Below are 13,759 nucleotides of genomic sequence, written 5' to 3' on the forward strand. Positions count from 1 at the left end.
GTAAAACATTTAACATTTAACACAACATCATGAATACCCCTTTAGTAGAACATATTATACAACTTATCAACCAAACGTTAATAAAGACTCACAAAAAAAATTATTGCGTAAAAGAGCAAAGAAAATATGATCAACTTGAGTAAAATTTTGTTTAATTTGTTCCTTGATCATAGTAAAAGGAATAAATTATAAATTTTGGTGAATATCACAACATTCATGTCAGTTAGGAATTATTCACAGTTCTATACAGGGACAAACCTATTTTCATCAGAATTAAAACCCGGAAGCAAATCTTTACCCAAATTCACCTCTAGAAAAGGGATAAATTGAGGACAATTAAAATGTGGGATCATTTTAAAAATATTTACCAAGAAAAGTAAATATTAGTTAATTTAAATGAAATAACATTAAATATACCAATTAATACAATTAAAGACAGATTATAACAGTCTGTAGTGCAGAGGGATAGTTAATGTGCATAATATTATCCAAAGTAATCCCAGTTTCGATGTAATTAATATTTTTATAAATACTTTGTAGCTAATTTAAATTAAATTATGTATCCTATTGTATACAATTAAAAATAAGGTGTAAATAACACAAATATGGTTTTTTGCTTTATATTATAAAAAGCATTTTTACATATCTTTATTATAACAAAATATTATATTTCCTACTAGAAAGGCTCCATAAACCGGAGATGTGTCAATATTCCTAGAAGTTTAAACAGGTTTTTCAACTTTCCAAGTCATCCCTTTCAGCTTGGAACCCAACTCAACTTATAGCAAACTTTACAACAATTACTTAGTTGTAACTAAAGTAGGACAGTTTCTTACAGTTGACATGACGTAAAAACTTTATGATTGTTGAAATTTATAAGATTTAAACTTATTGCAGTTAGACTAGATATTTTACATTGTTGATAAAGTTCTCAACCATAGATTTTAAGAATGACACAATTTTGTTTTCTGGTTATTTGCAAATTTAAAAATTATGCACTATACTTTTTATGGCTAAAGTAAAAAAATAAAATTTATTTATTTATGGTTTTTATCAATTGGCGTCAACATATAGGTGACAGGGATTGGTTTGAGATTAATTAATATTAATATTAAAATTTTTACCTCAATGGTTGTACAATAAAATGTTACAAGCAAAATGTAAGATGTATTATTGTCATCAATAAGACCCTCCCCCCTCATTACAAAGACTCCGTTTAACCGAAATACCAGATAATTGGAATCTGGTTTGAAATCGTGGTTTCCTAGCAGAATGTAAATATTGTATATATGTATGAATGAGTTCAATATTATTTATTTTAGTAACTTAATTATCTTTACTTTAATTGTTTATTTATTTTGCTATTGCTCAATTAGTCAATCTACTTTTGTTCATTGGCGATATACATATATTAGTTCATATATTTTATAATTATTATCTATTTTATTAATATTTATTCATTTTATAATTATTATATTAATAATTATTCCCTATTCTCGTGGATCCTTCCTTATGCATTACTTAGAATCCTGATAGAGTGATAAAACGTTAGTTTTGGCAAGACAGTTCCTATCTGGTTTATACTTGGATCGACTTAAAGTAATCCATCTCAGAAGGGATTTGATTGAAGATAAAAATAAAGATTAAGAGTACAGACAATATCGAAACTAAAGTTAATATAATAACGTTAGTGAGTTGAATGAATTTAGATAATTCGGAAATGGTATTGCTGCGATGAGACGGGTTGATGAGAGTAAGGGTCTCCATTTTGTGGTTTGTATTGGATGAGAGAAATGCTTCTTACTTGTGAGCCCCATTTGCCATAGGTCACCTGATATGTGATCTGTGGTGCTGATGCTGACATGGTTGTGCACCGACCTCCGGGTTGTGTGCCCTCAATGTGACGCTCTGTTCCCTTCCTGCTTGGCTGGACATCTCTAGTCAAGGGTTAGTAACTGAGTGAGGACAAGCCAGAGGTTCCTGGAGAGTCTGCAGGTTTAAACAGTACAGGATTAGCACTTCAATCAATTCTGGTAGTTCCTTTTCTTCTTAAGTGTCGCCAATCTTAGTATTTTCTCTAGTCAGAAGATGGACCTCATCACTTCATTTAAGTAAAGTGTCACCCCTATCTTACCCCCCTCGAAACCTAAGACCTCAGACCTGTGGACCGAACAGCGTTTTTATAATTCTTTTGGATGAAGTACACCTTCAACTGAAGGTTAGGTGCAACCTCTCTTTATAATGCTGGAGGGTAAATATTAATGGACTGTATTTGAAAAGTAATAACAAAGAAAATAAAACATAAAGTGACAGGAAAAAATCTATCGACTAATTGATAAATCTATTGATTAATTGATTAATTACCTATGGTTGTTGGGAGTAGCCGAAAGAAACTTTTTTTTGGTTAGAAAAGTTTAATGAATTTCGATTTAGGGTCTTTTGAAATTTCAGTTGTTGATGGTCATGATGCTAATGAAGAAGGTGATTGATGAAGAAGTAAGAGATATTGATGGAGGTGAACTTACTCCCATGAAGTCATCTCCTACTTGCAGCCCTCTCCTCCATTGCCGGGGAGAATCTTCCTAAATGTTCTACTTACACATGATGATTTTCATTGAAGAAGGGAAGAAAGGTTTGGCCAAGGGAAAAAATGGCTCTCGCATGCTCTTGATCTCTTCTTCATGTTTCCCTAGTAGTGGCGTAAGAGTCCATTGTACTGTCTGACCACATGGGGCGCTAGTGCTACTTAGGCATATGCATATTAATTACTTGCAGAAATTATGGGGGGCCACCTTCTCTTTACATTGCTTGTTTTTTAAACGAAACGTCTTTAAAAAAATAAAAATAATTAAATACAAACAGAAACAAACAACCTATCCAAATGTTTGACCAGTCGGTAGGATTTCTTTGGAACTAAATACAAACTGGAAAGCGCAAGAGAGTTTATGTCTTAGAAGAAGGCTTTTCATAGACAATCGAAAGGTTAGCATTAATAAATTGGGGATGGGAATGAATGTGTTACTGATGTTACTTTACGTTAAGTTTAATTTTCTTTCATATTTATAAGTACTTGTTTCCTATTTATTATTTTGTTATCATCTGCTTTAGATCTCAGTAAGTATGGTATGAATGTGATCTCAGATCGAAATTACAAATATTAATTAATATTAAAATGCATGTAATACTACTCAATAAAGACAAAACAAAAACCATTTTGTATCTGATTTAACAGCAAGTAAGAGCATATCATTCTCTTATGCTTATCATAACAAATTATTACATTACAACTACTAAGGCCACACTCCATAATAATTTAATGTTGAACAATTATTGTATTTATTGTATTTATTATATGTATTATTATTGTATTTATTCATGAGGTAACGCAGTAAAATGTACTGGCAACACTGTGGGTGATCTGGCAGCACTGTAGATTTCCTTTCCACGCAGCTTGTTAGTACCTGGTAGACCCACGAAAAAGTTTCCGTCAGAGTTTTTTTTTTAAGTCTGACTGATTACTTTTTGTTCCTCGGAATAAACCATTTCTAGAAATATGTAACGTAATATGGTAACTTCTGATGGCGTGTCACCAACAAGCTAAAGAGTCTTTCGGTCAATTTATTCTAGCATAAATAAAACAGGAAATTCAAAATAAACCCCATAATACTGTCCGTCTTTTTTTCTCTTAACATATATCCGACCTATTCAAACCAGAATGATAGGATCGTGTTTTTATTTCGTGGGACCACGACAAAATAAAAGTCAAATCCACTTAACATAATCGAATCGGTACCGTTGCGAAAAAACTCAAATAGTAAATAATTATACTATTTTATTGAGCCAACGTTTCGCCCCACGTTGCAGGGCTTCGTTAGGGCTAAAAAAGATACAAACACTTGACATAATTACAAAAAAAAGAAAAAAACATAAGTGGAACATAACAGGGGTATACAATGAAAAGTAAAATATAATAAGAAAAATTAAAGGTTGTAAACATTAAATGAAAAGGGTAATAATAACAGATGGATAAGAAATAAAATAAGAGAAGAAATATTAAAGAAAGTACAAATTAACAGATGAAAAAAAGAAAAGAATAAAATCAAATGATGAGACAGAATTCATAGAGACAGAAGTCAAAGACAGACTGAGCCGTTAGATAAATGTAAAGATAAGATACAAGAATATAAATGAAACAGGAAGGATAGTAAATATAAAAATTATTAAATAAATGGTAAGAATTTAGAGAAACAAGAATAAAAGATATGACAAGAAAGTGGGCATCTGAAATGCAGAACGAAGTGAAAAGAAGTATTATGAGGGTTTTATTATGTTCAAAATGTGTCGATATGTAAGGGAGATGTAGTCTTTATCAACTTTATGATTGACGGAATTCTCAGTTAAATTTATGTCAATGGACTCCGAGATGAGACGTTTGGTGTGGTTGAGGACAGTGGCAAGAATGGAAGAATTGTCGAAATTAAAAGTATGATTCAGGTTTAATGCGTGTTCTGATAATTTAGATGCAAGTGGATTACAGGAGTTGATGGAAGTTTTTGTGCTGGGAAATGCGTTTCATAAGTTGGTTTTTAGTTTCGCTGATATAGAAGGAATTGCAGCATGGGACTGAACGGAGTTCAATCCCCATGCTTCAACCTGTTTTTTTCTTGTTTTTTTTATTTATTTTTTATTTTTTATTTTTTTTTTTTACAATGTTTACTTTAAAATTATTCCCGTTATTGTGGTGTGCTAACTGTCATCCCCACTCCTCCCAATACAAACGGCTCAGTCTGTCTTTGACTTCCGTCAAAACAGGTATGAATTCTGTCTCATCATTTGATTTTATTCTTTTCTTTTTTCATCTCTTAATTTGTACATTCTTTAATATTTCTTCTTTTATTTTATCTCTTATCCATCTGTTACTATTACCCTTTTCATTCGATGTTTACAACCTTTAATTTTTCTTATTATACTTTACTTTTCATTGTATACCCCTATTATGTTCCACTTATGTTTTTTTCTTCTTTTTTTTTTGTAACTATATCAAGTGTTTGTATCTTTTTTAGCCCTGACGAAGCCCTGCAACGTGGGGGGAAACGTTAGCTCAATAAAAATAGTATAATTATTTACTATTTGAGTTTTTTTGATCGCACCCGGACCATATTCCGGTGAATCATCAATAATCTTCCAATTTATATTTATATTTTTAAATTTTCAAGAAAAAAATTATAATTTTGTTGTATATTTCTTTTTAGTTGTTTGTTTTATATTGGGTTTTTTTTCTTTGTATGTGATATTTAACTTTCTAATTTATTTTTACAGCAATAATTTCTAAATTATTTAAATTATAATATTTATTAAAAAAAAATATAAGTTTTATTTTTCCTTGATTTTCGAATTTGAGAAAAAAAAAACATTGTACAAGATACAATATTTATTCAAGATTACTTATAATGCTATAGTTTTGAAAAAAAATAATAATACAATAACCACAAAGGAATCCAATTTATTAGGTATTTAATATATATTTATAAAGTTAATAAAAGTTGTAAAGAAGTAGGTTTACTCCGGATAATCCCATTGCAACATAAATTAATTGTCCTCACAGTTAGAAGATTTATTATGGAATTTATACTGCCATGTGCTATTATTCTATTCTAAGTAAATGATTTTATTTTAAAATTTAATAATGCAATAAGCTGAATGGTATTATGAAAAAAACATGCAGTAAAAACGAGAAAATCGGAACTTTTACCTATAATATGATTACCATAATTATTATATGTATTTTTTCATGACTATTTTTTGTAGGTTTCTTTTTAGCGATTGAAACAATTTTCCATTGAAAAAAAAAAGGTTGCGAGTGCAGAATCATATCTTAAATATTTAATAAAACATTTAGTTACTAGTAATACAATGAGTTAATTCTGTCGAAGGGAGCTAATGTGATGTAGTGGGGCATAATTAATGTACACATGTATGTTATTATAGGTTCTGTGCCCTCTCAGTATAGATTATTCAGCTCGATAAACCTCTGCATTTACATGTAATCGACCTTAGGTTACTGGCTCATTGGAAGTTTTGGGGAAAAATTCTTCTTTTCTTAATAATGATTTAGTTTAATCATGGATTAGCCATCATAAAATTATCGAAATTTCTGAATATTTATACTTGACTAACTAACCCAATAACTGAAATATTGAAGCAATAAAAACTATATTAATATTTAAGATGTTTTTTTTTTCCATGAACCTAATGAATGAAAAATTTTTTTTTCTCACAATTCATACTTTTAAGTTACATTGTACTTTTCCAGACATTAAGAATAATTTTTTTTTCTGTTTATATTTTTTTTGTCGATATGTGTGTTAAGGCAAACAATAAAATACATTTACATCAATGAAACCCGAGATATATAAAAAGGATGTATTAGAGTCACTCGCATTGCACAGTGATACCAGTACAATAATATCTAATAAATAAACAATAATTTTCTTTTTGAGTGATAAAAATTAAGCCTGATATTTCGATATTAAAGGAAAAAGTCTTCATTGCAATTACGCAATAAAACTACTAATAAAATACTTTACCATAATCCTCCCCACGCTTCTGTAGTTAAATTACCAAGAACTTTTGTGTTGTTTCCTGTATCATTATATATAGTTAACACGAATACAATTAAATTATATTTGTTAATATTTTTAAAGATGACACTAAACCCGGCATTTGTTACTGCCAATTCCAGAAATAAGTAACGATAATTCTTGGTACGAGAGCGCGGTAGCCACGGGGTAAAGCGCCTGGCTACTAACTGTAATGACCCGAGTTCGAATCCGGCTGGGCAGAAAATGATTTTCTGTTAAACTGTAGCCGTGAGGCAACTCTTGTGGTTTCTGAAGCCCTCCTGGAGTCCACCGAGCATCTCAAATTGGGTAAAAATCTGACGGTCGAGCGTAATTCAGACCAAATCACCTCCTAGCACAACTGTTGGTCTAGTAACAATACTTCTTTACAAATTACCGAACCCCTTACCCCTTCATCATGGGTTGTAGCAGTACAGATTTTAATTTAATTTTTAATTCTTGCTATTATTTGACAGTATAGTGGCAGGCCTGCACCACACTCACACCTTCTATCTTCCTAAGTATTTACTCACTACTATTTTTAGACTTTCATAATGTATTATGGTGTTTAACATATTTAAAATAAAAGCTATTTTCAACTTCAAAATATTATATTTTCCCGTGTACGTTTTACTACTATTAAAAATACGATTTAAATAATCAATAATTATTATGTTACAAACCCATTTTGAGTGAATATATTTTTAAAATTTATTTTTTCTTATTATGTAAAATATTCCTTAAAAATAACATCATACACACTTTGTATTACAAGACTCTAAGAGGAGAAAAAAGGCAGTTATCTCATCCCAATTTTTGATTACTTTAATGAAAACTATGTATAATTACTAGTCAAAATTGATGAGTAGGCCAAGTATAGGTAGGAGGAATAAAAAATGGCGGCTGTTTCAAAACGATAAAAAAAAATTAATTTTTCATTCGGATATATCTTAAAAAGTAGCAACAACACAAGAAAACCTAAGAGAACGGCATTTAAAGAAGAGTAAATTTGCTAAAATATGAGCCGTAATAGAGTTATTTACGTTAAATAGTTCTCGAGATATAGCTTTTTTAAAAACAACATTTCATAAAAATGTTGTACAGAATGTATTGAAAGAGTTCATAAATTACAGGATATAAATTACTTTATAGTACATTAAACTACCTTTAATTTGAGTGCTAATAGACATCTATACGTGACATAGTTTCTGAGATATAGATTTCTCAAAATAAATATACTAACTACTCATCTTTCAGTACATTGTTATGGAATATTGATTTTTAAAAAACTATACCTCGAGAACTATTGGACGTAAATAGCTCTATTAGGAATAATATTTCAGTCAATTTAAACTGCTTTAAATAATGTCCTCTTAGGTTTTCTAGTATTGATAGTAATTTTAAACATATAGAGCTCGGAATGAAAAATTATTTTTTTTTCGTTTTGAAACAGCAACAAATTTTTATTCCGCCTACCTATACTTGGTAGACTCATAAATTTTTACTAGTAATTATAAATAGTTTTCATTAAAGTAATAAAAAATTGGGGTGAAATAACTGTCTTTTTTTCTTCTCGCTTCTTGTACTATTGTGACGGACAGTCAGTAGGGTTAAAACATTATCCAACAAAATTATTATATAAATTTAAATTATTAATTTTCATTAAAATTATACGTAGATTATCACTATCGACTCTCTTAAGAACTAGATAATAACAATAACAATAGACTAGAGGAAACTGAAATGGCTGTCAGGGAAGGAAGTGAGGGAACTTTTGGCGTACAGCCAATTCTTGAGGGCTGAAGTCGGAGTGGTGAGAGCCATACCAATACTCTATCCTCAAAACCTACCGTGAAATTATTTAATTATATATTTTTGTCTGTTATTATATAAAATTATTTTTTTTTCTAATTTTAATGAAACGTTTAGGACTATTTTTTTTTTTAATATAGGAATTACCATTTTACCAAATATATGTAGATGTAGTATTGCTCATATTATCAATGAATCTGACGAAGAAAAAAAAACAGATTGAAGGACCAAAATTAAACTAAATAATTATAAAATATCGATGATAATTTTTAAAATTATTACGTTATAGTGCTACCAGTGAGTAATTTCTCTACACGCCTGTACCACTCCATTTTAACTGAGATGGAATTTACTAAATACATTATAATGTACAGTTGTAAATTTCATTAAAAATATTTTTTAAAAAATATAAATAAAAATGAAAATTATTACAATTTCAATTAGTTGATAACTGCTCGTCGATTCCGACTATTACAACATTTACTAGACAAACGGTCGAAACTTCCAATCAATTACAAAAGACTAATCTACATGACTATTATAAGGCCTATTTGGACATACGGAGTTGAGCTATGGGGCTCCACTAAATCATCTAATTCCTCTCGAATCCAATCCTTACAGTCCAAAATCCTTCGTAAAATCCTTACTAGTCCTTACTTTGTCACAAATCAAATCATCCATCAGGACCTCAATGTTCCCTATGTTGCCGATTTGGCCAGAACCAGATACCAATCCTTCCATGATAAACTTCCCAAACACCCAAACCATCTCGTTTCTAACCTGGCTTCTCCTTCACTACCTAATAATCCTCATAGACGTCTGAAAAGAAGATGGCCTGGAGATCTTCTCCTTTAAAAATGTTTTTGGAGTTCTATCAATGGGTAGATTCTCCACATGTTTTTATCATGTCATAATATCACTTACAGCAAATTTACTTGATGTGTATATATGTATACAGTTGTAAATATCAATAAATAAATTATTAAAAAAAATAGTATATATTCCTGATAATAGGAATACAAAGAGGTATGATTTAATTTAATTTGCTGAGGCTACCATTTAAAAAATATCTTAAAATTTCTTCTATTCCAGAGAATTACAATAAATATAAAAATTTGTATTTATAAATCTTTCAATTGAAAATATTAAAATCTACCAAAATTAGATACAAAGTTCTTATTTCTTCATTAGATCAATTGAAATTAAAAATAATAAAAATATTCACTCTATTAAAACTACTAATCAGTCTATTAAATGTATTATCGTATTACCACTGCTATAATTATGGGAAATCCCTTCTCGCCACTTTGATTTGATCTTGAGATTACCCCTTTGGAGATAACGCAGTAAAGGCTCACTATAACATATATATATAATGTGTGTGTGTGTGTGTGTGTGTGTGTGCGCGTGTGTGTGTGCCTATGACAAAACTGGAAGAAATTTCATCATCGTTTATGAAATCAGCTACTAAATAATCGGCGTTGATTGAAATTTCAGTAATTTTTAATAAAGTTAGCATTGGTGGATTCTGGGCTAAACCACTTAGTCTCACAAACGGCAGCTAATTACTAAGCGCTCACCGTTTGGCCGATTCAAACTACATTAGGACTACAAACAACAAAACAGAATTTGACACTGTAGAATGGCCAAATAGCAAAGCGAAAACAATTCAAACCGTCCAGTGTGGTGTGGAGGTGAAAATAAAACAAACAGTTGAGGGATGTTACAAATTAGACAGCTAATCAATCATGTCGGAATAGTTGGAAATAAGACAACAAAAATTTAAAAAAATATTTAGAAATAATACAAAAAAAAAATTAGAAATAAGATGACAAAAATATTTTGAAATAAGACAACAAAAATAAATATGTAACTATTTACATTAGCATCATAATTATTACATATAGTTAACACGAATACAATTAAAACTATTTTTGAAAATGACCCTTAACCCGGCATTTGTTACTGCTGATTCGATAAATAAGGTGTATAATAGTAATGGCATAATAATAACGGTAATTTTTGATATTATTTTACAGTATAGTGGCGGGCCTGCGCCGCATTCACACACACACTCCTCCTATCTTCCTAATTAGTCACCCACTGCTGATTGAAAAAAAAAATGTAATATACTTACCAAACATTGTTTTGACAAATCTTGATTAATTATTAGTAATTATCAATTATCAGTTATCAATTGTGTACTGTTTAAAAATGATTTTTAATTTATCCATTATAAATATAATGAATATTTTCAAACCCTGATGGGAAGCGAACCTACCTCCTGAACCAAGCAGGAGTCCAATTCTTTGACCCTCCCTCTGACGTGCTCAGCTGTAAGGTCCTCCGGGATTATATCCATAATAATATTTAATCGTTGAGATCGCCATGGCTATCGTTATTACTTAAATATCTTGTGAACAGCGCACTACGATCTATTTTCGGGATCTCCAGAGATATGCAAATAACCCAGTACTACGCCGAGCTAAAGTGGCTCTATCCATTCTTCCGATGCCAGTATTTCCTAGCTTCATTTCTTAAGTAATTGGAACTCAACGCCCCTTCTATATTCTAGAAAACCTGCAATTCAAATTCTCTATCTGATCTCGTACTACCAGCTCCCGTTTATCTGACATCTACCCTCCACCCCAACAAACTGTTGAGTTCGATAAATATTTTTTTACTCAAGCTGTTTATCACTGCAACCCCATTCCCTCTAACATACGTCATGTACCTACCCTTCCCTCGTTTAAAACCCTTCTGTTGAACTACCTTTTACTACATCAAGTAAATTTGAGGAAATCATAGTGGTATGGTACAAGCATGTACCAATGGTAGCACTCTAAAAATATTTTTAATAGAAGGTCTCCAGGCCATCTTCTTTTCAGACGCCTCGGAGGATTATCCGGAATAAAAGAGGAAGCAAGATTAGAAACTAATGAGGATGAGTGGTTAGGGAGTTTGTAATGGAAGGATTGATATCTGGTTCGGGCTAGATCGGTTACATAGGGAACATTAAGGTCTTTATGTATGATTTTATTTGTGACAAGGTAAGGAGCATTGAGGATTTTGGATTGTAAGGATTGGATACGAGAGGAATTCGAAGGTTTAGTGGAGCCCCATACAGTCATGTAAGATCAGTTTTTGTAATGTGTTGGAAGTTTTGACCATTTGTCCAGTAAGTACTGTAATAGTCGAAATCGACGTGCAGTTTCCTGTCTTTTCAGTTTTGTGTGAGGTTAGTCGTTGATGATTAGTAGGTGATTCCAGGTTAGTCATTTGTCCAAATGTAGTCCAAGGTAGCGGATCAGTTTGACAGGGGTAAGAATATAATAATTTGTAACTACCTTTTTTATTTTGTTAGTCAGTTAGTTTTTAATTTTTTTTCTCTTTTCTGTATCTTAAATTATTTGTAGACAATTTTAATATAAGTTATAATTAAGTGTGGCCACACTATGTTTTTGGCCAATATATGTTATTGCAAAATTAAAATTACCTTTGTAATTGCTAGTGCTAGAATAATAAACTAATTTTCATTTCATTTAATTATTTTTCTTTAAATGCATCATGGATTTACAACGGATTTCCTTTGGTTTCTGTGATTTACGTTTCTTTTATTGCTTGTTGTACCTGAAGACGTAGTTAAAGACAATATAACGTTTCTTATACATCACAGTCTTTGATCTTGTTGCCCATGACTATTGCTTAGTATAGAATAATCTGTGTTAATAAAATACCACTTCAACCCATAACAGGAGGAACAGTTACTTGGCCAAGGGTTTTATAAGATTTACTACCAAACAAATTAAAGGCCACTGGAACTAGCTGGATCCAGGATGTATCCCTGACCTTTGAGTTGAAAGAAATGAGTATCTGCAGCAAGAATATCAGTGGTATAGATTTGAAGAGCTGGGAGTTTTATTGTTGACTAATTACCTTAATAATACAATTATTGAATGATTGTGAACCAATATTATTTTTATTAGGATAGTAAAGGTAAAGTATGAATATCTGTCTTTTTTTGCACAAATCATTCATTTTAATCATGTAAATACTTTTTTGAAAAATCCGATTACTACTACCATCGCACTAACAAAGCTTCAATTGTAAATATCACTGGTGGTGGCGCTGTTAATAGCTTTGGTTGAGGTGAAGATGAAGGAAAGATTGGTATCAGTTAGATCGATTGATGTCTAGGTAAAGTACGAAGGGACACCAGCAAGCTGAGCTTACAACCTCTCAACTGCACTACCGAAGGGAGTCAAGCCCTGGGGATCGGATTTATCTCTCAATGGATGTCTGTCTATCTCTTCCTCTCAAGTAAGTATTTCAAACGATTGCGATGTTCTTCTAATGCCGTTAGTAGATGGCTGAGTTAACCCAAAACCCATAGGTCACTGGAAGTTTAAGAGTAAGTTAGGAAATAAAGGAAATATTAAGAATATTTATATGTCAGTAGGAAAATTTAATAAATCATAGCCCATTCGAATGAAATATATATATATATATATATATATATATATATATATATATATATATATACATACACAACATATATATTATTATCTATACAATAATTTCATTCCTTAAATTCATAAGTGTAGAGTTACCAATATGAAAAAAATGTTTAATCTTTTTTTCTTTAAGCAAACTTCTCGAAAATATATAGTAATAAATCCAAACAGGAGGCAATTTAGAATGGTTTTCATTATAAACTGGATATCGATTAAAACTACATCGGACATTCCGGTTACAGTGACGAATATTTCCGGACACGTGACTTACAGAACATTGCTAATTTAATTATCGCAACTACGCTTATAAGGACTCATGGTAAAACGAAGCAATTATTATTCAAATATAACAATTTATATGTGTTTTATAGGAATCATGTTTTCTAAAAACTCCTATTTCAAATTTACATGATGTGTATAGTGATTGGTTTTAGTGGCCTGATCTCATGAAGGTCATTGTAAACGATATCCAGTGTACATAGAGAACTAAGTGATAAAAATAATTAACTAATACATAAAAAAATTATTACTTAAAAATATAATTAACTAATACATAAATAAAATATGTAACTAGTTGTTTATCGAAAGCTCTGTGAGTAATTTTATTGGTATTATAATAAAAATATAATATCTTAATAAATCTATTACTGGAAAAGACCATTTAAAATAAAGATCTATCAACTACTATTTTAATGAATTTATAATAGAGTGTCTCCTTAGTTTCAAACGCTAACCTCTAGATTAACACTTGACCTGGAAGGAAAAATTAATCAGAACTTTTATTATTCACACTTTAATTATCTGATTAATTAT

The 13,759-nt window shown here is 30.6% G+C and overlaps 1 protein-coding gene across 3 annotated transcripts in view; it reads left to right on the plus strand.

Moving 5' to 3' along the window:
* The window catches only part of LOC106689177 (protein eva-1 homolog C), a 158,849-nt gene that overhangs the window by 126,473 nt on the left and 18,617 nt on the right, over positions 1-13,759 (plus strand). For 2 of the 3 annotated variants that reach the window (XM_067046687.1, XM_014434037.2), the window contains exon 9: positions 12,630-12,752. The exons of the other annotated variant lie outside the window; for it this stretch is intronic. In XM_067046687.1, the coding sequence (XP_066902788.1) occupies positions 12,630-12,752 (123 nt within the window). The remainder of the gene's footprint in view (positions 1-12,629; positions 12,753-13,759) is intronic. 3 annotated transcript variants of the gene reach the window in all.

This window comes from Halyomorpha halys, unplaced genomic scaffold, assembly GCF_000696795.3.
Source record: "Halyomorpha halys isolate HHAL.00 unplaced genomic scaffold, Hhal_1.1 Scaffold1289.1, whole genome shotgun sequence".
Classification (NCBI taxonomy): Eukaryota; Metazoa; Arthropoda; class Insecta; order Hemiptera; family Pentatomidae; genus Halyomorpha; species Halyomorpha halys.